The 26,865-nt window shown below is 41.4% G+C and overlaps 1 protein-coding gene across 1 annotated transcript in view; it reads left to right on the top strand.

The window, feature by feature from the left end:
* LOC106586277 (aryl hydrocarbon receptor) overlaps positions 1–26,865 on the top strand; it is a 50,982-nt gene that overhangs the window by 11,359 nt on the left and 12,758 nt on the right. The window contains exon 3 of the mRNA XM_014173401.3: positions 22,168–22,283. Within this exon, the coding sequence (XP_014028876.1) occupies positions 22,168–22,283 (116 nt within the window). The remainder of the gene's footprint in view (positions 1–22,167; positions 22,284–26,865) is intronic.

Here is a 26,865-nt window from a genome sequence, read left to right as displayed (position 1 = left end):
AAAACAAAAAGGTATCATAATGTAAGCATTTCACTGTAAGGTCTACACCATGTGACAAATAAAATGTGATGTTTTCGCAAACATAAAATTTAAAAGTAATCCAAGAAGTAATCATCTAGTTTTTCAAAAGTATCTATAATCTGAGTACAATCATTTAACTGGTAACGTAACTGATTACAGTTTCACAAAATATTTAATCAGATTACATATAACTGATTACATGAAATCCGTTACTCCCCAACCCTGCTTTTAAGGCACCATTAGCCTTTGGTTCAACATATACTGACCAAAAATATAAATGCAACACGCAACAATTTCAAAGATTTTACTGAATTACAGTTTATATAAGGAAATCAGTCAATTGAACAAAAATTATTAGGCCCTAATCTATGGATTTCACATGACTGGGCAGGGGTGCAGCCATGGTTGAACCTTGGAGGGCATAAGCCCACCCACTTGGCAGCCAGTCCCTGCCAATCAGAATGAGTTTTTTCTCCACAAAAAGGCTTTATTATAGACGTAAATACTTCTCAGTATTGCCTGCTCCCAAGTGTTCTCACTACTTAAAAAAACATAATATTGTTGGGCTGCCCTCATGCAGCCCAACAAGTGGTGAGTGGCATTACAAACAGACTATAATACACAAGTTAAATGTCTTATCTGTGATAAAATATTTTCCACACACATAGCTACCTACTTGGATACCGGCCCCCCCAAATTTCCCACGCTTCCACACCAAATAGCCTGAAGCCACAGGGCTCTTCTCGCAGGATCTATTTCCCTACATGGGAGCATTGCGAACCGTAGGTTGGGATTTTTGACCAGGTTACACGTACATTGAACAGCACAGCAGCTTTTGTTTTGTTATTTCTTTATAACAAAACATCGATGACAAAGTTGGCTCTTTTAAAATGGCGGTCAAAGGGAAAGAAAGATTGTTTTCCCCAATTTGTGGGCGTGGTTGAGGGGAATTCCTTCTTATGACATGAATTCCAACTCAGAGTATGGCTGAGAGAATGTAAAATGAATTATTCACAAGTTTCCATGTAGGTGTGCCATTATATCCAGTGGTGGAAAAAGTACCCGATTGTCATACTTGAGTAAAAGTAAAGATACCTCAATAGAAAATGACTCAGATAAAAGTGAAAGTCACCCAGTAAAATACAACTTGAGTAAAAGTCTAAAAGTATTTGGTTTTAAATATAAACTTATGTATCAAAAGTAAAAGTATAAATAATTTCGAATTGATTATATTATGCAAACCAGACAGCACAATTTAATTATCTATTTTTTTCTTTAGGAATTTCTTTAGGGCTCCCGAGTGGCGCAACGGTCTAAGGCACTGCATCTCAGTGCAAGAAGCATCACTATAATACCTGGTTTGAATCGAGGCTGTATCACATCCGGCTGTGATCGAGAGCCCCATAGGGTGGCGCACAATTGGCCCAGCATCGTCCGGGTTTGGCCGGAGTAGGCTGTCATTGTAAATAAGAATTTGTTCTTAACTGACTTGTCTAGTTAAATAAAGGTAAAAAAAAATGTATAAAGTAGATGTAAAAAATGTAAATAGTAAAGTACCGGTACCCAAAAAAATGACTTAAGTAGTACTTGAAAGTATTTTTACTTAAGTATTTTAGAACACTGATTATATCCAATTTAAATGCAAGCTTAGAATGGCTTTAGTATATAAATAGGCACAGGCAGCAATACAAATTAACATGGACATGCAGACCTAGGACACACGTGTTATGCAACTCTTCATTGATCAGGACATAGATATAGAAAATAAATAATGTAGTGCAATATCCCCCATGACAATGGTATAGCTGTGTTGTATGCATACGATTAAAATATGTGGTTAGACTAATTCTAATTCTATGGTTGTATGCTGCTGTATGTTGAATGTAAATGTGGAGATGCTCTTGTGTGAAACATGACATGGGGTTAAATATACATCAATCAAATCAAATGGATTTAGTCAGTGCTTTGCTTTTGCTTCACATGTCGCTATAGGCTACATCTGCACTGAAATGTGTCAACATAATGCCATTATACACCGAGTGTGCAAAACATTAGGAACACTTTCCTAATATTGAGTTGCACCCCCTTTTGCTACAAGTTGTCGAAAGCATTCCACAGGGATGCTGGTCCATGTTGACTTCAATTCTTTCCCCAGTTGTGTCAAGTTGGCTGGATATCCTTTGGGTGGTGGACCATTCCTGATACACACAAGAAACTGATCAGTGTGAAAAACCCAGCAGCGTTTGCAGTTCTCACACTCAAACTGGTGTGCCGTGCACCTTCTACCATACCCTGTTCAAAGGCACTTAAGTCTTTTGTCTTGCCCGTTGACCCTCTGAATGCCACACATACACAACCCATGTCTCAATTGTCTCAAGGCTTAGAAATATTTCTTTAACCTGCCTCCTCCCCTTCGTCTATATTGATTGAAGTGGATTTAACAGGTGACATCAATAAAGGATCATAGCTTTCTCCTGGATTCACCTGGTCAGTCTATGTCATGGAAAGAGCAGGTGTTTCTTATGTTTTGTACACTCAGTGAATAATGCCAAGTCATAATTGTGTAAACAACCTTTAGTGTAATGAATATTCTATATATACTGCTACTGTGACAAGGCATGTATCCAAATCCTGTGAACAAGCTGGAAATAGTCACAAGTCGTTGTAGCATTTGGATGCAGATTTGTTACATAAGCTGCATGGCTGTTGTAAAAGTCTTGTGATATGTCATGATACTCATTGGCGTTGTTCAGTTCGGGTCGCAGAGGCTTATTCAAGGACCCCATACCTCCCCTCCCCCCTCCATCCCCTCCCCCTTCTCTGTCCGTCCTCTGCACTCAGATGAGAAAAAGGCAGAGCTCTCTCTCTTTCCGGGTTCCATGATCAGCAGTGGGTGATCCCTTCATCCCTCTCTTTCCCCTCCTCCCCCTCTTCCCCTTCCTCCCGAGCTAAGCCAACCCCCATCCCCATGTCTGTCATGTGGCCTGGTGCATTGTGGAATGCAGTGCACCGAAGGGAAGGCATGGGCAATGTGTAATGACCGCCCCTCCAGCCCCTACCTCTAAATATGTGAGCATGTGATCAGGACTCAGAGACAAATAGACAGTGCAGGGTTTCGTGCTTACTGCCTGCATTAGCCACCGCGTGTTCTTGTTAACTTGTGTGTGTGTTTTGTGCATCCATGTGTATGTCAGTGGGTGCGGGGCTGTGTGCATCGCGTGTTCGTGCACTGCAGTGTGTTGAGGCCGAGGGAGTTGAAATGTTCTATATTTACTCCCAGACAGTCAGAAAAAGAGGCTATTCACACAGTGATAGAATAATTAACACACAGACAAATGCACACCACTGTACAGTACTAGTCAAAAGTTTGGACACCTACTCATTTAAGGGTTTTTCTTTATTTGTACTTTTTTATACATTGTAGAATAATAGTGAAGACATCAAAACTATGAAATAACACATATGGAATCATGTAGTAACGAAAAAAAGTGTTAGAAAAAGAGATTCTTCAAAGTAGCCACCCTTTGCCTTGATGACAGCTTTATACACACTTGGCATTCTCTCAACCAGCTTAATGAGGTAGTCAGCTGGAATGCATTTCAATTAACAGGTGTGCCTTCTTTTCCTTCCTAATGCGTTTGAGCCAAACAGTTGTGTTGTGACAAGGTAGGGGTGGTATACAGAAGACAGCCCTATTTGGTGAAATACCAAGTCCATATTATGTAGTAATCAAAAAAGTGTTAAGCAAAAGAAAATATATTTTAGATTATCTTGGCATTCTCTCAACCAGCTTTGCCTGGAATGCTTTTCCAACAGTCTTGAAAGAGTTCCCACATATGCTGAGCACTTGTTGGCTGCTTTTCCTTCAGTCTGAGGTCCAACTCATTCCAAACCATCTCAATTGGGTTGAGGACGGGTGATTGTGGAGGCCAGGTCATCTGATGGAGCACTCCATCACTCTCCTTGGTCAAATAGCCCTTACACAGCCTGGAGGTGTGTTGGGTCATTGTCCTGTTGAAAAACAAATGATAGTCCCACTAAGCGAAAACCAGATGGGATGGCGTATCACTGCAGAATGCTGTGGTAGCCATGCTGGTTAAGTGTGCCTTGAATTCTAAGACAGTGTCACCAGCAAAGCACCCATACAACATCAAACCTCCTCCACCATGCTTCATGGTGGGAACCACACATGCAGAGATCATCCGTTCACCTACTCTGCGTCTCACAAAGACATGGCAGTTGGAACCAAAAATCTCACATTTGGACTCATCAGACCAAAGGACAGATTTCCACTGGTCTAATGTCCATGGCCCAAGCAAGTCTCTTCTATTTATTGGTGTCCTTTAGTAGTGGTTTCTTTGCAGAAATTCAACCATGAAGGTCTGATTCACGCAGTCTCCTCCTTGATGTTGAGATGTCTGTTTCTTGAACTCTGTGAAGCATTTATTTGGGCTGCAATTTGAGCTGCAGTTATTCGAATTAACTTATCCTCTGCGGCAGAGGTAACTCTGGGTCTTCCTTTCCTGTGGCAGTCCTCATGAGAGCCAGTTTCATCATAGCACTTGATGGTTTTTGAGACTGCACTTGAAGAAACTTTCAAAGTTCTTGAAATGTTCCGGATTGACTGACCTTCACGTCTTAAAGTAATGATGGACTGTCATTTCTCTTTGCTTATTTGAGCTGTTCTTGCTATAATATGGACTTGGTCTTTTACCAAATGGGGCTCTCTTCTGTATACCACCCCTACCTTGTCACAACACAACTGATTGGTTCAAACACATTAAGAAGGAAAGAAATTCCACAAATTGACTTTTAACAAGGCACACCTGTTAATTGAAATGCATTCCAGGTGACTACCTCATGAAACTGGTTGATATAACGCCAAGAGTGTGCAAAGCTGTCATCAAGGCAAGGGTGGCTACTTTGAAGAATCTCAAATTGAAAATTCTACAATGTAGAATAATAGCAAAAATAAAGAAAATCCCTGGAATGAGAAGGTGTGTCCAAACTGGTACTGCAGTAAAATAAATAAATAAGTCTGTAAAAAAAAAAAGATGAACGATATATCATGCTGAAAGCCTCATATTAAACAAAGCTGTCATCAAGGCAAAGGATGGCTGCTTTGAAGAATCTCAAATATAAAATATGTTTTGATTTGTTTAACACTTTTTTGATTTCTACATGATTCCATATGTGTTATTTCATAGTTTGATGTCTTCTCTATTATTCCACAATGTAGAAAATAGTAAAAATAAAGAAAAACCCTTGAATGAGTAGGTGTGTCCAAACTTTTGACTGTTAGTATATGTGCACGCAAATGTACAGGTACAGTGCCTTCAGAAAGTTTTCACACCACTTGACTTTTTTCACATTACCCCATATTTATTTTATTTTTTATTTTATTTTTTTTACAAATGAATAGAAAATGAAAAGCTGAAATGTCTCTTTGTTATGGCAAGCCTAAATAAGTTCAGGAGTAAAAATGTGCTTAACAAGTCACATAATAATTTGCATGGACTCACTGGAATAATAGTGATAAACATTATTTTTCAATGACTACCTCATCTCTGTACCCCACACAATTATCTGCAAGGTCCCTCAGTCGAGCAGTGAATTTAAAACACAGATTCAACCACAAAGACCAGGGAGGTTTTCCGATGCCTCGCAAAGAAGGGCACCAATTGATAGGAGACATTGAATATCCCTTTGAGCATGCTGAAGTTATTAATTACACTTTGGATGGTGTGTCAATACACCCAGTCTCTACAAAGATACAGGCGTCCTTCCCATCTCAGTTGCCAGAGAGGAGGAAACCACTCATGGATTTCACCATGAGGCCAATGGTGACTTTATAACAGTTACAGAGTTTAATGGCTGTGATAGGAGAAAACTGAGGATGGATCAACAACATTGTAGTTACTTCACAATAATACCACTCAATAATGTCTTCCACTTTGACATTACGATTATTTTGTGTAGATCGTTGAGAGGAAATGACAATGAAATCCATTTTAATCCTACTTCATAACACATCAAAAGGGTGGGAATTTCCAAAATAAAGGAAACACCAATATAAAGTGTCTCAATAGGGTGTTGGGCCACCAGGAACTGCCAGAGCAGCCAAGACAGCTTCAATGCGCCTTGGCAAAGATTATACTTGTGTCTGGAAGTCTATTTGAGGGATGTGACACCATTCTTCCATGAGAAATTCCATAATTTGGTGCTTTGTTGATTGTGGTGGAAAACACTGTCACAGGCACTGCTCCAGAATCTCCCATAAGTGCTCAATTGGGTTGAGATCTGGTGACTGAGACACACACACACTTTAAACCCCCTATGCTCCTTCTTTAATATTTAACCTTTATTTTCTAGGCAAGTCAGTTAAGAACAAATTCTTATTTACAGTGACAGGCAGACAACACTGGGCCAATTGTGCACCACCCTATGGGACTCCCAATCACAGATGGATGTGATACAACTTGGATTTGAACCAAGGACTGTAGTGACACCTCTTGCACTGAGACACATTGCCTTAGACCGCTGCGCCACTCGGGAGCCCTTTGAGACCCTTCTTTCAAAATCACTGAGATCAATGTGAACTTCGACACCTTGAAGCATCAGAACCCCCTATCCACCCTCTCAGGGCTGGGCGTCTCAGGCTATGCACACTCTTGGATTGCATCCTACCTGGCAGGCCGCTCCTACCAGGTAACGTGGAGGGGATATGTGTCTGCACCACGTGCTCTCACTACTGGTGTCCCCCAGGGCTCGGTTCTAGGCCCTCTCCTCTTCTCTCTATACACCAAGTCACTCTACTCCGTCATATCCTCAAATGATCTCTCCTATCATTGCTATGCGGATGACACGCAACGTCTTTTCACCTTCTGACACTCAGGTGGCGACACGCAACTCTGTGTGCCTGGCAGATATCTCAACTTGGATGTCGGCCCACCACCTCAAGCTCAGCCTCAGCAAGACGGAACTGCTCTTCATCCCAGGGTAGGCTTGCCCGCTCAAAGACCTCTCCATCCTGATTGACAACTCCATAATGTCGCCCTCCCAGAGTGCAAAGAACCTTGACGTGACCCTGGACAACACCCTGTTGTTCTCTGCAAACATCAAAGCAGTGACCTGCTCCTGCAGGTTCATGCTCTACAACATCCGTAGAGTACAACCCTACCTCACACAGGAAGTGGCACAGATCCTAATCCAGGCACTTGTCCTCTCCCGTCTGTACTACTGCAACCCGCTGTTGGCTGGGCTCCCCGCTTGTGCTATCAAACCCTGCAACTTATTCAGAACGCTGCAGCCCGCCTGGTTTTCAGCCTTCCCAATTTCTCTCATTTCACACCGCTCCTTCGCACACTCCACTGGCTTCCAGTCAAAGCTCGCATCCACTACAATACCACGGTGCTTACCTACGAAACAGCAAGAGTAAGTGCCCCTCCCTACCTCAAACCCTACACCCCAACCTGAGCACTCCGTTCTGCCACCTCGGGTTTCTTGGCTCTCCCACACCTGCGGGAGGACAGCTTCGGCTTAGCCCAGTCCAAGCTCTTCTCTGTCCTGGCACCCCAATGGTGGAACCAGCTTCCCCCTGAAGCTAGGACAGCAGAGTCCCTGCCCATCTTCCCAAAACATCTGAAACCCTGAAACCCAAACAGTATCTTAAATAATTTTCCTCACCCCCACCCACCCCCCACCAGCACTTGCACTTGACCCCCCCTTCTAGCTTTGACTCTACTGATTTCTATGCTATTGAGGAAAAATTAACTTTCTATGCCTGTGATATGTGGTTGTCCCACCTAGCTATCTTAAGATGAATGCACTAACTGTACGTTGCTCTGGATAAGAGCGTCTGCTAAATTACTCAAATATAAATGTAATCTCTTCTTCTGGTAATGTTAGTCAACATTATGGGCAACTGGGCATTTTTATACTGACCCTAAGCATGATGGGATGTTTTAATTGCTTAATTAACTCTGGAACCACACCTGTGTGGAAGCACCTGCTTTCTATATACTTTGTATACCTCATTTACTCAAGTGTTTCCTTTATTTTGGCAGTTACCTGTATGTGCTGACACACACATTCTCTTTTTCTACATCCCTCTCTTTCTCTGGCTCTGTTGTTCTAAACACAGCAATTCAGAAGCACAGACATGCGCGCTCACAGAGAGAGCTTGGTTGGTGTTAGCAGGGGTGGTTTGATTCGGGCAGCGATCCAAAGTAAATGTTAGCCTTGGCCTCCGCTTCCCCAGTTTTTACCAATCATGTCTCCCATCTGGGTCATTTGGGTGGGGCAGTTTCCCCCATGGCCAATACACACAGCCATGGCTCTTGTACATCACATTTCTAAAAGGGGTCTGTGTCATTATGGTCCCACCCCACCATTGGCTTTAATGCTTTTCGCTAATGCTATCCAAATATAGAACCATTTCATGATTCAGGGTCCTGCACTTTTTATTCTGCATAACGTGACAATCGAGAACCTCATTGGTGACGCAAACATAGGACTCAGCTCCGTTGTCCAGTCTCAAACGAAAGGTGTGAACTGCAGTCGGGTTTTTGAATGGAACAGGTTTATCAATGAGTGCAGTACTCCAAATAAAATGTGACTAAATGCCTTATTTGGTAACATTTTATTGAGTGGCTGAATGTGGGCTTGCTTGTTTACTAAATCAGTTTTTTAGCTGGGTCATTGTTTTGTCTTTGTGTCTATCATCGACATTAGTCTATCAAGTGGCTTTTTTAACGCTATGGCCAGATGCCAGTGTCAGGAAGGGATTGGCGCTGCAAATTGAAGGGATGCAAAGAGCTCTAGAACATCCCTGTAATCCATTTGTAAATAGCATGATGGGACAAATAGAAAATCGTCAAACATTTGATAAATATTGTCAGTGTTTTGAAATGGGTTCCTACGGTTTTGCCGCAAGCAAGCCTCTCTGTCGGACAAATCCCAAACAACATACCTGGATCGGGTTATGAGTCACTAAACACAATGTGATGTGATGCCTCCATGATGAAGGCTTGGATCGCTTCCAATATGGCTTCTGGGTCATGAGCCCAGAGATGGGATGGGGAGGGTGTCTGGATGCCCATAGTTGGAGCTCCATTCTCAGTCCCAGGTACCTCAGCAGTATATATCCACATTTTTCCCTCCCTACTCACCCCACTACTTCAACCCCACTCCCCACCTCCTACCACACCACACACTGATGACAAGTCAGCGATGCTGAGTTTTAGAGTCCATGCCCTTTCACAAGCTGTCCAATTTTCAGGGTCACTGCTTATTTGTCGGGTTTGCTTAATCAAATTCTCAGCCTGCCTCAGCCTCACATATTATGAGAGGGTGGAGATATGGAGGCCAGTTCTGTCTAGTTTTGCTGTAGCTTATAGGCTTTAAATAAGAAAATATTAGAAAATTAACAAGAAATAGTAAAGGTAATGTGTAGTCACTCACAAAGAAAGCACATACATCGGTCTGGAGATCCAACAATGGTTTTGGGTGGAAGTGGTAGTACATACGAAATATGTATTTTTATGTTTTTATTGCTTGTTGGCTGGTGGCTTTCTAGGTACATTATGCTAAGTTAGGCATATTTGGCTAAACCAAAAAATGCCCTCAAGGATTGCAGGAGCACTATTATGCCATATGTATGAGATGGCCATGTACATTTTTCATTATGTACACTGCTGCCCACTGAAGCCTGATAACCGTAGATGCTCTTTGTCCTCCTCTGGACATTTAGCCAGGCAGGTGGTGGCCTACTTTTTGGCAGAGGAATGTTGAGAAAAAAAACTTTGTGTTGTGTGAACATTTGGATTTCCCTGTTTAGTGACATGTTGTTTTAATGTCATATGTTGAACAATCTTGAACATCCTTTTACTGTCTGTCTATAATGCTGAACTGTTAGGGTCTACTGAGTTCCTCCAAGCTCTCTCTCTCTCAATTTCAATTTTTAAGGGCTTTATTGGCATGGGAAACATGTTTACATTGTCAAAGCAAGTGAAATAGATAATAAACAAAAGTGATATAAACAATTAAAAAATGTACAGTAAACATTACACATATAAAAGTTCCAAAAGAATAAAGACATTTAAAATGTCATATTATGTCTATATACAGTGTTGTAATGATGTGCAAATAGTTAAAGTACAAAAAGGAAAATAAATAAACATAAATATAGGTTGTATTTACAATGGTGTTTGTTCTTCACTGGTTGCCCTTTTCTTGAGGAAACAGGTCTCAAATCTTGCTGCTGTGATTGCACACTGTGGTATTTTACCCAATAGATATGGGAGTTTATCAACATTTGATTTGTTTTCTAATTATTTGTGGGTCTGTTTAATCTGAGGGAAACATGTGTCTCTAATATGGTCATACATTTGTCAGGAGGTTAGGAAGTGCAGCTCAGTTTCCACCTCGTTTTGTGGGCAGTGTGCACATAGCCTGCCTTCTCTCGAGAGCCAGGTCTGCATTCGGCAGCCTTTCTCAATAGCAAGGCTATGCTCACTGAGTCTGTACATAGCCAAATATTTTCTTAATTTTGGGTCAGTCACAGTGGCCAGGTATTCTGCCACTGTGTACTCTCTGTTTAGGGCCAAAATAGCATTCTGGCTTGCTCTGTTTTTTTGTAAATTCTTTCCAATGTGTCAAGTAATTATCTTTTTGTTTTCTCAGGATTTGGTTGGGTCTAATTGTGTTGCTGTCCTGGGGCTATGTGGGGTCTGTTTGTGTTTGTGAAAAGAGCCCCAGGACCAGCTTGCTTAGGGGGTTCTTCTGCGGGAATCGCTTCCTTTTAGGTGGTTATAGAATTTAACGGCTCTTTTCTGGATTTTGATAATTAGCAGGTATCGGCCTAATTCTGCTCTGCATGCATTATTTGGTGTTTTACGTTGTACACAGAGGATATTTTAGCAGAATTCTGCATGCGGAGTCTCAATTTGGTGTTTGTCCCATTTTGTGAAATCTTGGTTGGTGAGCGGATCCCAGACCTCACAACAATAAAGGGCAATTGGTTCTATAACTGATTCAAGTATTTTTTGCCATATCCTAATTGGTATGTCAAATGTAATGTTATTTTTGATGGCATAGAAGGCCCTTCTTGCCTTGTCTCTCAGATCGTTCATAGCTTTGTAGTAGTTACCTGTGGCGCTGATGTTTAGGCCGAGGTATGTACAGTTTTTTGTGTGCTCTAGGGCAACGGTGTCTAGATGGAATTTGTATTTGTGGTCCTGGCAACTGGACCTGTTTTGGAACATCATTATTTTTGTCTTACTGAGATTTACTGTCAGGGCCCAGGTCAGAATCTGTGCAGAATATCTAGGTGCTGCTGTAGGCCCTCCTTGGTTGGGGACAGAAGCACCAGATCATCAGCAAACAGTTGACATTTGACTTCAGATTCTAGTAGGGTGAGGCTGGGTGCTGCAGACTGTTCTAGTGCCCCCGCCAATTCGTTGATATACAGTACCAGTCAAAAGTTTGGACACACCTACTCATTCAAGGGTTTTTCTTTATTTAAAAAAAAAAAATTCATTGTAGAATAATAATGAAGACATCAAAACTATGAAATAACATATAGAATAATATAGTAAGCAAAAGTGTTAAACAAATCAAAACATATATCCCTTGATGACAGCTTTGCACACTTGGCATTCTCTCAACCAGCTTCACCTGGAATGCTTTTCAAAGACACAGCGGTTGGAACCAAAAATCTCACATTTGGAATCAGACCAAAGGACAGAGTTCTACCAGTATAATGTCCATTGCTGATATTTCTTGGCCCAAGCAAGTCTTGGTGTCCTTTAGAAGTAAAAATAAAGACAAACCCTTGAATGAGTAGGTGTGTCCAAACTTTTGACTGGTACTGTATATGTTGAAAAAGGTGGGGCTTAAGCTGCATCCCTGTCTCACCCCCGGCCCTGTGGAAAGAAATATGTGTTTTTTGCCCATTTTAACCGCACACTTGTTTGTGTACATGGATTTTATAATGTCGTATGTTTTTCCCCCAAAACCACTTTCCATCAATTTATATAGCAGGCCCTCTTGCCAAATTGAGTCAAAAGCTTTTTTGAAGTCAACTGTCACTGGTGTAGAGAGGAGTAGGCAGTCACAGGTTTAGAACTACTGAATTTATTTAATAAGCACCATAGAACAAAGCGGGACGAATCCCAAACGCTGTTGTGCTGCTCAAAATATATCTTCATAAACAAAAAGGCACAGGGCAAACCCAAAGTGCAAAATATAAAGTACTCAGGAAATAGTAGGAGAGATTCCTCTCAGGAAAACAAGTAACATTTATAATGACCGACAAAGACAAATGGCAGTATATGGGAGTATATATACAGTGATAGAGTGGGGATTGGAACCAGGTGTGTGTAATGATTACGAGACAAGTCAGGGGTTGATGAGTAAAGGGCTGGACAGGAGCTGGACAGGAGGGGGAGCCAAATCGAAGGCTGGTGTGACATCAACAACGAATGATAAGACTTTGCATTTGTTTTGGTTTGTTCATTTGTCAATTAGGGTGTGCAGGGTGAATACGTTGTCTGTCCACTTTTGTGGATTGGGGTGACCAGTCCATGGTTGATCAGTCCTTGGTTCCAAATATTTGGGAATATGCCAGAGCTGAGGAGGTTGTTAAAGAGTTTAAGTATAGCCAATTGGAATTTGTGGTCTGTATATTTTATCATTTAATTTAGGATACCATCAACCCCACAGGCCTTTTTGGGTTGGAGGGTTTGTATTTTGTCCTGTAGTTCATTCAATGTAATTGGAGAGTCCAGTGTGTTCTGGTAGTCTTTAATAGTTGATTCTAAGATTTGTATTTGATCATGTGTATGTTTTTTCTGTTTGTACTTTGTTATAGAATCAAAAAGATTGGAGAAGTGGTATATCCATACATCTCCGTTTTGGATAGATAACTCTTCATGTTGTTGTTTGTTTAGAGTTTTCCAATTTTCCCAGAAGTGGTTTGATTCTATGGATTCTTCAACTACATTGAGCTGATTTGTGACATGCTGTTCCTTCTTTTTCCATAGTGTATTTCTGTTTTGTTTTAGTGATTCACCATAGTGAAGGCGTAGGCTCAGGTTTTCTGGGTCTCTATGTTTTTGGTTGGATAGGTTTCTCAATTCCTTTATTGTCGCGTCTGCTCCCAATCCCCCTCTCCGGTGCTTGAGGTCAACAGTTCACTCATCATTACGCACACCTGACACCATCGTTACGCGCACCTGCGCTTAATTATGGGACTCACCTGGACTCCATCGCGTCATCGTATCCTGCCGATCCTTGACTTTAGCGATGTCATTTACAAAATAGCCTCCAACACTCTACTCAGCAAATTGGATGCAGTCTATCACAGTGCCATCCGTTTTGTCACCAAAGCCCCATATACTACCCACCACTGCGACCTGTATGCTCTCGTTGGCTGGCCCTCGCTTCATATTCGTCGCCAAACCCACTGGCTCCAGGTCATCTATAAGTCTTTGCTAGGTAAAGCCCTGCCTTATCTCAGCTCACTGGTCACCATAGCAGCACACACCCATAGCACGCGCACCAGCAGGTATATTTCACTCGTCACCCCCAAAGCCAATTCCTCCTTTGGCCGCCTTTCCTTCCAGTTCTCTGCTGCCAATGACTGGAACGAATTGCAAAAATCACTGAAGCTGGAGACCCATATCTCCCTCACTAACTTTAAGCATCAGCTGTCAGAGCAGCTCACAGATCACTGCACCTGTACATAGCCCATCTGTAAATAGCCCATCCAACTACCTCATCCCCATACTGTTATTTATTTATTTTTGCACTTTTACTCCCCAGTATCTCTACTTGCACATTCATCTTCTTCACATCTATCACTCCAGTATTTAATTCCTAAATTGTAATTATTTCACCACTATGGCCTATTTATTGCCTTACCTCATCTGCACACACTGTATATAGACTTTTTGTCTATTGTGTTATTGACTGTATGTTTGTTTATTCCATGTGTAACTCTGTGTTGTTGTTTGTGTTGCACTGCTTTGCTTTATCTTGGCCAGGTCACAGTTGTAAATGAGAACTTGTTCTCAACTAGCCTACCTGGTTAAATAAAGGTGAAATATATATATTTTTTAATGTACATCTGTGACTTCCTCAGTTTCATTCCTAAGTCAGCATTGATGTTATGTTTCTCCTGTCCAGACACTGTTCTTGTTTTGTTTCATATCTATGTATTATTAAATCCACACCCTGTATTTGCTTCTCATCTCCCAGTGTCTGTCGTTACAGAACCGTTACAAAATATACTGTTGAGGTTTTCTACTGCTAAGTTTACACCTTCACTATTACAGTGAAACATTTTGTCCAGGAAATTGTCTAGAAGGGATTGAATTTGTTGTTGCCTAATAGTTTTTTGGTAGATTTCCACACAATTTTCCATCCATCTATACTATCTCTCCAAGACAAAGGGTCATAAAAGTGTTTCTTCAAACCTAGGTGTGATACTATGTGACCTCACAAGACTACAAGCGATACCAAGCGATACCGTGTGACCTCTCAAGCTGGACCTCTCTCAAGGAGGGAGAAAAACCTATTCAGTAGGCCAACCACAGGGCCTGGACCTTCACCTTTAATGGCAAGTACTGGTGAACTGATAAGTTAGGGAAAGTACCTTTTAGAGAATAGTACATGTAATCCAGTACAGAAATTGGGACGGAAGAGCCCATGCACTAAACAATCTCAGAAGGAGACTTAGTCTTTAAAGTGCTTGTGCAGCCTGAATGGTACTTTTAAGCTATCCATCTTCTGGGAAAGAAGGAGAAGACAATTAGAGCACAACTGCAACTCAAGCAAGGAGCCAGCATTGAAGAGCAACAAGCATAAGGACACCAACTCAGAACCAAAGGAGGAACCTGAAGGAGGAACCACCCAACTCAACCAGAAAGGACAGAGCCATCTTCTTCCTTTGTTCTCCTCCCAACGCTCTGAACAATCAAGAAACCACAACAGACTTTGATCACAGATTGAGTATAACATCTTAACGTTCTGAATTCCGAGGTCTTTACTTCTTGCTTTCAATCTATTTCCTACTGTTTCGTGATCCTTCTCATTATGTTTGTAAATATTTTGATTTGTGTTATTAAATGTTGATTGTATAAAAAACTTGTGTTGGTCTTATTATTCTGGGAAAGAACTCCAATTGATTATCAAAGAATTTATACCTTTAGATTAATCAATGTATTACTATTATTCTAATTGTAGTCTGGTAGAGTTATTACTAAAATAACTCAGAAGTCAGGTCTTCTTAGAAGGCCATTTTGTTCAATAACTGGACTGGTGCCTCGTTAATAATTTCATAGTAATAAGTGTACACACTACCTTACACCTGGTTAAGACTTTACATGAAGTTGCTCTTATTGCTGTGTAGGTACACTGTAATTACAGTACGTGGTAATGTTGTGATTGCATAGTAATGGATTTGTTGAGCGAGTTAAGTGGAAAAACAAGGAATAACAACTGTCAAAAATAAAGGTTGTCCTTTTGATGGATCGTACTCTGGCCAAAGTGTGAAGCCCAGCACCGCTAATGAGAAACCAATGTCAAATATATTTAGTTGATCTATAATTTATGAGTTCGTCAGTGAAAATAAAGCCCAGGCAACACAGTAGGGCTTCAGTAATCAGTTTGGAGGCGTATATTTTTCCTCATGGATGCGTTGGAGAGCCATGTGACAGAGCAGCACCACAAAGCGCAGTGACTTACTACAATGGTATCAATAACAATAACGTTTACCGCAGCAGACTGGCTGACAAAACGCCTCTCAGGCCAAAGGACATGACACTGAGCCTGGGTAATACCGCTGGCTACATACCCAGTCGCTGCATCATGCAATGTATGTCAACAGACCATGAAAGGGCTAGCTCAAGATCTGAATATCAATGTATGGTTACCTATTAAGGAAGGTAATGATTTCTACTTTCTGCAAGCACGTTTTTAGCGTTGATGTGACGGTGGACATAGACCATTTGTCTTTAGGGTCAATGGACGCTCGTTTGAGTTGGTACAGTAACACAACAAGATCTAGGGCATGGACATTTTCAACTCACAAATACTCACAGTCCATATGATATGTCTGATGTCCATAAGATGATATAATATGATCTGTCAAACCCCTGATAGAGAGAATGGTGTGGGAATTAGGTCAGGGTGTCCACTCAACGGCCTGCACCAAAGCTCGGTGTGAGAGGTCCAAGCCCTGTCAAACACCCATACAAAAGCTCATATGTCATCAGGTGTCGGCCCCACCCCACCCCTCCAATCCTCTCCTACTCTTTTTTCTGGTGACCTTTCACAGATAACAGAAGGGCTGACCCAGACCCCATTCACACAATCATGTCAAGACATCACCTTAGGAGTCAAGGGTTGTCTTGGGTCACAGCACGGTGTTGTCAGAGATGAATACGGCCAACCGCTGGACTCATTTCCATGACATCATCAGGGTTCCAAACTTTTCTTTCATTCGCCCATCATCTCTTCTCCGTTTGTTGGGTTCGTTTAATGAATCAATGAGAGACTGACTCAATGGATTGATTGAATAGAAAACTCTCCGAAGTTGAAAAGCCATGGTTTTTGTTTGTAACTAATACAGTGCTGTATCGCTTCTGTGGAGATTGTTGGGTTAGAATATGGCATTGTATTGCAGTACATTGCAGTGTATAAGTGATCATAGTGTTAAGCTTGGCAGTAAACCATTTACTGGGCATTTGGAAAGTATTCAGACTCCTTGACTTCTTCCACATTTTGTTACGTTACAGTCTTATTCTAAAATGTATTAAATATGTTTTTTCCTTCATCAATCTACATACAATACCCCATATTGACAAAGCAAAAATTGTTTTTCAGAATTTTTTTAAATTTACTTAAAAAAATAAAAAAAATATGACATTTACATAAGTATTCAGACCCTTTAATTAGTACTTTGTTGAAGCACCTTAGGCAGCGATTACATCAAACATCTCACCAGATGTTTGTTCGGTTTCAAGTCCCAGCTCTGGCTGGGCCACTCAAAGATATTCAGAGACTTGTCCCGAAGCCACTGCTGCGTTGTCTTGGCAGTGTGCTTAGGGTCGTTGTCCTGAAGGAGAACCTTCGTCCCAGTCTGAGGTCCTAACTTACTTACTCTGGAGTAAGTTTTCAACAAGGATCTCTCTGGACTTTGCTCCGTTCATCTATCCCTCGATCCTGACTAGTCTCCCAGTCCCTGCTGCTGAAAAACATCCCTGCAACATGATGCTGGCACCACCATGCTGACGCTTGGCATTCAGGCCAAAGAGTTCAATCTTGGTTTCATCAGACCAGAGAATCTTGTTTCTCATGGTCTGAGAGTCTTTAGGTGCCTTTTGGCAAACTGCAAGCAGGCTGTCATGTGATTTTTACTGAGGAGTGGCTTCCGTCTAGCCACTCAACCATAAAGGCCTGATTGGTGGAGTGTTGAGCACTTGTTGGCTGCTTTTCCTTCACTCTGCGGTCCAACTCATTGCAAACCATCTCAATTGGGTTGAGGTCATGTGATTGAGGAGGCCAGGTCATTTGATGCAGCACTCCATCACTCCCTTCTTGGTCAAATCTCTCTTACACAGCCTGGAGGTGTGTTGGGTCATTGTCCTGTTGAAAAACAAATGGTAGTCCCACTAAGCGCAAACCAGATGGGATGGCTTATCGCTGCAGAATGCTGTGTTAGCCATGCTGATTAAGTGTGCCTTGAATTCTAAATAAATCACTGACAGTGTCACCAGCAAAGCACCCCCACATCATCACATCCTCCTCCATGCTTCATGGTGGGAACCACACATGCAGAGATCATCACAAAGACATGGCGGTTGGAACCAAAAATCTCAAATTTGGACTCATCAGACCAAAGGACAGACTTCCACTGGTCTAATGTCCATTGCTTGTGTTTCTTGGCCTAAGCAAGTCTCTTCTTTCTTATTGGTGTCCTTTAGTAGTGGTTTCTTTGCAGCAATTCGACCATGAAGACCTGATTCACGCAGTCTCTTCTGAACAGTTGATGTTGAGATGTGTCTGTTACTTGAACTCTGTGAAGCATTTATTTGGGCTGCAATTTCTGAGGCTTGTAACTCTAATGAACTTATCCTCTGCAGCAGAGATAATTCTGGGTCTTCCTTTCCTGTGGCGGTCCTTATGAGAGACAGTTTCATCATAGCACTTGATGGTTTTTGCGAAACTTTCAAAGTTCTTGACATTTTCCGGATTGACTGACATTCAAGTCTTAAAGTATTGATGGACTGTCATTTCTCTTTGCTTATTTGAGCTGTTTTTGCCATAATATGGACTTGGTCTTTTACCAAATGGGGCTATCTTCTGTATTACCATCCTTACCTTGTCACAACCGAACTGATTGGCTCAAACGCATTAAGAAGGAAATAAATTCCACAAATGTACTTTTAACAAGGCACACCTGTTAAATGAAATGCATTCCAGATGACTACCTCATGAAGCTGGTTGAGAGAATAGAAAGAGTGTGCAAAGCTGTCATCAAGGCAAAGGGTGGCTACTTTGAAAATGTCCAATATAAATATATATTTTTCTTTTTTTAACACTTCTTTGGTTACTACATGATTCCATATGTTTTTTCATAGTTTTGATGTCTTCATTATTATTCTGCAATGTAGAAAATAGTAAAAATTAAGAAAAACCCTGGAATTAGTAGGTGTCCAAACATTTGACTGTACTGTATATAGTGTATATTTTGTCTTGCCCACATTAAGTACACGTTTTTAACCAACCAGGGCTTTTTGAAAGGCAACAAAGTCAGATTGCAGCTCTAACAATGTCTGCTCTACAGTTGGGATAATGGCATACATAATAGTATTGTCTGCATACAGATACATATTACACTTTTTAACAGATAGGCCAGTGTTATTTATTTAAATAGCAAGGAGAACAGGTCCCAATACTAACCCCTTTGGTACACCTTTAATAATATCCAGGAACCTAGAATTAACACCATCAGAAATCACACATTGTGTCCTGTCTGACAGATCATTCTCAAACCACTTGCAAGAAGCCTGATCCAGGCATATTTCAGTCAACATTTGAATGAGAGTGTGAGGGTCAACAGTGTCAAAGACCTTGGGAAGGTATATAATAAACAAGGCAGCACAGTGATTTTTATGATCTAAGCAAACATCATCTAAAACAAGCGTAGCAGCTGAAACGGCGCTTTGTCCAGGTCTAAAACAGTATTGGTGCACATTAAGAATGGAGTGAGAAGTTAAAAATGTTCTTGGCCAGGGATTCTAAATCTTTGGAAAGGCAAGATCATTTTGAGATTTGACGGTAGTTATCTAAGTCAGAAGGATGTCCTCCGTTATGTAAGGTGAGGACATGTGCCACTTTCCAGATCTTAGGGATAACACCAGAAACAATTGTTAAATGAAAGATATAGGTCAACGGTTCTGCAATAAGTGGGGCAGAGAGCTGCAGTAAAAGGGATTAAGTGAATCAGCCCCTGCATCTTTAGCAAAGCACTTAGTACATCATAGCCATCAAATGGTTGAAATGAAAATAAAGTATGTGAGTCTATTATTACATCATTCTCTACAATCTGTTTCCCGACGTGACTAGAGCATCCTTTCTTAAATGATGTGTCGGTCGCGGACCTGTTAATGGTGGGTCGCAACGTGTCAGAGTAAATGTATAATTATATAGTTGATTACTGGAATTTATTTGGGCAGTAGTTTGGCAGCTGCGCAAGTGGGAGATGCCCGTGTGCTTCGTGGTTTACCGGATATATTTTTTTCTGCAGTTTTCTTGAAGATCATTCCGCGACCCACATGCTGCAGCGCTGTCAGTCACTGACTTGTCATTCCCACTCGCCACCACTTACCACTGTCATCAACTGGACTCAAGCTAGCCAGAAGTTCTGACTGAGCTCAGTTGTCATGAAACGCAAATACAGCGATTCGTTTCTCTCTCTTGGTTTCGAGGAGCGCCCACGATGTGTTTTGTGCGGGGAAGTGCTTAGTAATGAGTCTCAATACGAGCAAATGAATAAAACGACACTGTCCTGTCCAAACATCCACAGCATGAGGGTAAACCTAGGGAGTTCTTGCGGAAGAGGGAAGAATGCTTCAGGAAACAGTACTTCAACAGTGGAAAAGTACGTCAGCTAGCAAGGCATTGTTGTCATTTTATAACAGGTGATGGTAAGCGAAATAAGGGAGTACTATCTCTCATACTAGTAGATGTGAGTTTCTCTTTCAAACAATCCCCTGGCCTTGTACACAGCTAATAACTAACGTTATCCAAAGCAATCCAGCAAGCTACTGATGGTGCAACCGTAAGTAACAGTAAATACAGATGAAGATGAAAAATGATCAGGCCTACTGTACATATTAATGTATAATTTATTGTTGGAAACAAATCTAGATTGGAACTGTTGCAGATAAAATACAAGTCCTCATTTTTATTCTGAACTGGAATAAACTGATTGAAGCAAGATGCTTTTTGAGGCAAAGACACTCACACAGTTCTGGGTTGCTCATCTACATTTACATTTAAGTCATTTAGCAGGCACTCTTATCCAGAGCGACTGCAGGAAGTGGTCTCCTGCCTGACTGAGAAAGCAGTAGATGTTCTGATCCAGTTTGGCACAACATACCTATGCGAGTCAGGGTTGTCAACTCTGGCATACTTAAAAAACAAGTACGGAAACACACTCAATGCTGAGCATGACCTCAGTGTTACACTGTCAAAACCTGAGTCCAGAATAGACATGCTTGTTGAAAACTTCAACCTGTGATCTATCAGCTTATTCCAGTTCAGAATAAACAAATAGTTATTGTATTTTAACAGCAACAGTTCCAATTTAGACTTTTTTTTCAATGTTACTTTCTACAGTAAACCTGATCATTTTTCATCTGTACGGTTACTGAGCCTGTGTGTGTGTGTGTGTGTGTGTTCTGTTATACATCTGTGTGATGTGATCAATCAGTTTATTCCAGTTCAGAATTAAAGTTATTTATTGTATTTTAACAGCAACAGTTCCAACCTAGACAGATATGTAAGAGTGTTTTTAACGGTTGAACAATAAACATGAATAGCTATTTATATGGCTATTTCATTTTGTTTTTGTCTATATTCCATTTGTTTTAGGCATAAGGGTAATGAAATGTACTAATAATTACACATTTAAATAAGCTTTATTCCCAGGAAAACATAGAATTTCTCATTTGGGTCCCAGCCTGAAAAAGTTTAAGAACCCCTGGACTAGAGGACTCCCTCTTGTGGAATGAGATGAATTTTCATAGACTATTCTTGGATGAATTGAGGGAGGGTGGGTAAGGTAAAGTAGAAAGAAGGAGCATGGGAGAGGGAGGAGGGGAGAGGGGGATAGAGCTCAGCGAGCAGAGAAAGAAAAGTGCAAATATAGTGACGCCCGAAGGAGTTGTCACCTCATTTCACTCTGATGCAACATTAATGTCTCTCTCTCTCTCACTCTCCCTCTGAGTGCTGCTGCTCCAGCAATGCTGTTTTCTCTTAATTCTGCCATAGACAGTAGGCTACAGTATGCACAATAAATGACGTGTCACTGTGTTTGTTGAATATCATTGCGTGTCAAAGATGTTTCAATTTGCATTTTATTATTTCATTTCACTCTCGGCTGTTGGACGTCAGAATTTTCCAAAGACTATTGCTGTGTGTTGCTACTGAAGACTACTTTTACAACAGACCAGTGATTTAATATTTTTTGACACCATACACTATGAGTCTTAAGGTGAATGACCACAAAAATATAGGTGAAAAATCAGTGAGAACTCTCAAAGCATCACAGTCTGTTTAGAATGCTGAGATGACCTCCCCTTCTTTTTTTCAACCATGAATGTGTTGGTTCCCAAGCCATTATGATGTCACCAGGTTAGACAAAGATAAAAGGTCTAGATAGTAATTTTTAAGATGCTATTTGATGAAATGTTTATGAGCTGGGATCCTGTCGTGCATACAGTGTGGTTAGTGTACTAAACATGAAGCATTCTGACATTCACAGCAGTGCTTTGTAAACATTATTACAGGACTAATGCCTGTCACTGTCCCTCTCTCTCCCTCTCGCTCTCTCTCTCTCTCTCACACTCTCTGCAGTAGCCCTGAAGAACTATACTTGCAATGGAGAGCTGGCCAATGGTGGTAGCGATGACAACGGCAAAGCCACGGGATTGGCCGATAGTTGGCTGCCTGAAGGCGAACTCTTGCTGCAGGTCAGCGCTAAGGGCTCATCATGGCCTAACTTCAGCTGACTGCACTGCCAGCTGAATCGCTCTGTGTGTGTGTGTTTGTGTGAGTGAGTGAGTCTGGACCGCGTTCATGTTTCTTCTTTTAGCAGAAAATCAGTTTGGGCAGGGAGACAGAGACAAGGACTCAGCGATAGCGTATCAGTCAATATGTCTGCTCCTGTCTATGTCTGTCTGAGGCTCCCATATGAAATGTGTGAGTGCCACTTGGAGTCAGCTGAGTCGGCTAACCGGGCTTAACATGCCCCTTTGGATATTTTTGCAAGATAGGCACCAAAGCACTTGAGAAAATATCTCCTTTTCAAAAATAATAAACATCAAAATGTGGAATCTTCTAAAATAAAAGAAGAAAAAAAGACTCTCTCCTCTTTTGGGAACTACAAGGTTTAATATCCAGTGATTAAATGTTGGTTAAACCTCATAACTCATTAGCCAGCACTTTGTCTTTAATAGAGCATGTAACAGGGCAGGTAGCCTAGGCCGTTAGTGTGTTGGGCCAGTAACCGAAAGGTCGCTGGCTCGAATCCCCGAGCGGACTAGTTAAAAATCTGTCAATGTGCCCTTGAGCAAGGCATTTAACCCTAGTTGCTCTGGATAAGAGTGTCTGCTAAATGACGGAAATGTACATCTGCTTATTAATTCCCAAGGCTCCAGAATACACTAATACGCTACACCCCAATTTGTCATTCTAGTATTCATTGTCATTTCATTTACTTTAAAATTCCAACTCTAGGGAGCTATTTTAATTTTGTTTCTCTATATGTGTTATTGAGTGGAGAGTGAGCTAGTTGGCTGCCAAATCTCTTTTGGATACGCCAGAGTCATTGATTTTCCAGTCCAGTTCCCCTCTATGTGCAGCACAGTGGAATTCCAGAGTATAGCAGAGGAAACAGTCTGCCAGCCATCCCTGCTCTATGAACAAAGTTTCATTATTATGATAAACCTACATCTCTCCAATGTGTTAGTAATGAAGCATGAAAGCTCATTCTGGGGAGGAGGAATTAGTCAAGATGGAATCTTTTATTCAGATTGAGATAACAGCCATGGGGCATTGTAAAAGACTGGGAGACAGGAAGAAAAGGCAAGGTTAGGGGAAGAAGCAGAGAAGGTGAGTGGTGAAGAGGGATATTTCTGACCATGTCTGATTTTCTCTCTCCTCATTTTCTTCTCTGTAGTTCAACGTCAGACACTTGCTAGTGAATTATAGAGGAGCTGTGAGGTCATTCATTATTTACAGCAGGAGAGGAGGAAAAGAGAGGCAAAACAGATTAATTAAGTTTTCACCCTTCACTGTCATTGTTGAAAATAGACAGACTGAGGACAGCCTGTTTTCAACCTCTTATACTCAAAGTAGTCCCCCAGAAGCCTAACACTACCGTCAAGTGGGAAAGTAGTTCTGCAGAATGCTGGCAGATACTGTATGTGTTCATACGGTACAAGCATGCTCAAATGGAGACCCATTGGAGATGTGATCTCTATTCTGCTCAACCAGGAAGTCTACAATCTAGCGTGCACAAATTGTGGTTCTCTAATTGCAAGAGTTCAAGGACATTAAATACTCACTTCAATGCAGTGTTTTAGTACTCGAGTCCAGGACTCTGACTTGACTCAGACTTAAGTCACAATATTTATGACTCGTGACCCACCTCGGACTTGACCAGTGGCGAATCGGACTTGGACTCAACCAGTTGTAACTTTCTTTTCAGAAAATCACTCTCTTTTCGATAATTCAACATACCAGCTACAACAGCAAATGTTAGATAGCTGTATTATCTATTTAGTGTGGCTTGCGAAAGCAGACACTCTTTAAATAATGTACCACTTATTTCAGACTTTTTAATTGTAGTTATTCTTTGCAACGCTACTCCTCTTACACCGTTTAAGTGAGAAATGCCATTCAAACTATAAAACGTGCAGACTGGTCAGCACCAATGTGTTTGCATACAACTTTTTGATTACATTTATACTTTCTAAAGGCCCTATTATTACAAATTCTCATGACTTCTTGTGCCATGCAGTTCACCCCAGCCCCCACACTCACTAACCAAACTACAATAACGACCCCACTTATTATAGCTAACCCATGACCTACCTATCTTAAACATTCAGTATTACTACTGCAATGTACAGCTACTAGCACCTCTGGGCTACTTACCTCTACTTAGTCTCCCACTGAAGGATACTATCCACTATTTATAAAACAGTCATTCCCTCTACTACACCAGCCTCAATTTTTCAACACTAACACAATTCTGAACTTCTTTCACAAGATGCGCCATGATATTTCTCTCACCAAGTGATAGGCTAAAACTTTTCTAATTCCTCACGAGCAAAAGTGTAGTAGTGTGAGTGTATCCAAAGTAATAAGGTTATTATAGTAGTCTATCAAAGTAATGAGACCAGATATTTTAATATATTTAACTTTGACTATATTTCACTTCTTCAACTACCACAAAAATACTTTTAAAGAGCTGAAGCAAGTCACACAATTCTTCTTCATTGAAAATTACCATCCATTTAGCCTTACAAATGTGCAACACTGTAATGAAGTGTTGCTTAAAAAATGATTGGAGAGCAATACAAAGAACTCAAACTTGAACTCAGACTCGAACACTAGGGACTTGGGACTCGACTCTGACTCGAGGTTTAGTGATTTGCCAACTTCACTGCTTCAATGTACAGTGGGGGAAAAAAGTGTTTCATCCCCTGCTGATTTTGTACGTTTGCCCACTTACAAAGAAATGATCAGTCTATAATTTTAATAGTAGGTTTATTTGAACAGTGAGAGACAGAATAACAACAAAAGAATCCAGAAAAACGCATGTCAAAAATGTTATAAAATTATTTGCATTTTAATGAGGGAAATAAGTATTTGACCCCTCTGCAAAACATGACTTAGTACTTGGTGGCAAAACCCTTGTTGGCAATCACAGAGGTCAGACGTTTCTTGTAGTTGGCCACCAGGTTTGCACACATCTCAGGAGGGATTTTGTCCCACTCCTCTTTGCAGATCTTCTCCAAGTCATTAAGGTTTGGAGGCTGACGTTTGGCAACTCGAACCTTCAGCTCCCTCCACAGATTTCCTATGGGATTAAGGTCTGGAGACTGGCTAGGCCACTCCAGGACCTTAATGTGCCTCTTCTTGAGCCACTCCTTTGTTGCCTTGGCCGTGTGTTTTGGGTCATTGTCATGCTGGAATACCCATCCACGACCCATTTTCAATGCCCTGGCTGAGGGAAGGAGGTTCTCACCCAAGATTTGACGGTACATGGCCCCGTCCTTTGATGCGGTGAAGTTGTCCTGTCCCCTTAGCAGAAAAACACCCCCAAAGCATAATGTTTCCACCTCCATGTTTGACGGTGGAGATGGTGTTCTTGGGGTCATAGGCAGCATTCCTCCTCTTCCAAACACGGCGAGTTGAGTTGATGTCAAAGAGCTCCATTTTGGTCTCATCTGACCACAACACTTTCACCAGTTGTCCTCTGAGTCATTCAGATGTTCATTGGCAAACTTCAAATGGGCATGTATATGTATTCTTGAACAGGGGGACCTTGCGGGCGCTGCAGGATTTCAGTCCTTCACGGCGTAGTGTGTTACCAATTGTTTTCTTGGTGACTATGGTCCCAGCTGCCTTGAGATCATTGACAAGATCCTCCCGTGTAGTTCTGGGCTGATTCCTCACCGTTTTCATGATCATTGCAACTCCACGAGATGAGATCTTGCATGGAGCCCCAGGCCGAGGGATATTGACAGTTCTTTTGTGTTTCTTCCATTTGCGAATAATCGCACCAAATGTTGTCACCTTCTCACCAAGCTGCTTGGCGATGGTCTTGTAGCCCATTCCAACCTTGTGTAGGTCTACAATCTTGTCCCTGACATCCTTGGAGAGCTCTTTGGTCTTGGCCATGGTGGAGAGTTTGGAATCTGATTGATTGATTGCTTCTGTGGACAGGTATCTTTTTTACAGGTAACAAGCTGCGGTTAGGAGCACTCCCTTTAAGAGTGTGCTCCTAATCTCAGCTCGTTACCTGTATAAAAGACACCTGGGAGCCAGAAATCTTTCTGATTGAGAGGGGGTCAAATACTTATTTCCCTCATTAAAATGCAAATCAATTTATAACATTTCTGACATGCGTTTTTCTGGATATTTTTGTTGTCTCTCACTGTTCAAATAAACCTACCATTAAAATTATAGACTGATCCTTTCTTTGTCAGTGGGCAAACGTACAAAATCAGCAGGGGATCAAATACTTTTTCCCCCCACTGTATATGGAACAGTCTTCATATGGTGTCTGCCACTAGGGGCTTGCAACATTTATTTCACTTCAGTAATTTGTAGTTGCTGAATGCCTGGGACATTAGACCCTGGAATCTGGCTATTTACTGTACTTCCAAGATGGTGTACAAACCATCCAAGCTGACATGATGATGTTTGTGTTTCGCTGGACTGCAGTGCTTACACACAGAGGATCTGGTGCAGATAATTGGGGTGAATCACTGATTATTAGAGAAAGAGCAACATGACATCGCCATACTTTAGTCATGGCTC

Source organism: Salmo salar, chromosome 25, assembly GCF_965601325.2.
Source record: "Salmo salar chromosome 25, fSalSal1, whole genome shotgun sequence".
Taxonomy (NCBI): Eukaryota; Metazoa; Chordata; class Actinopteri; order Salmoniformes; family Salmonidae; genus Salmo; species Salmo salar.
This window is presented reverse-complemented; position numbering and strand designations above follow the sequence as displayed.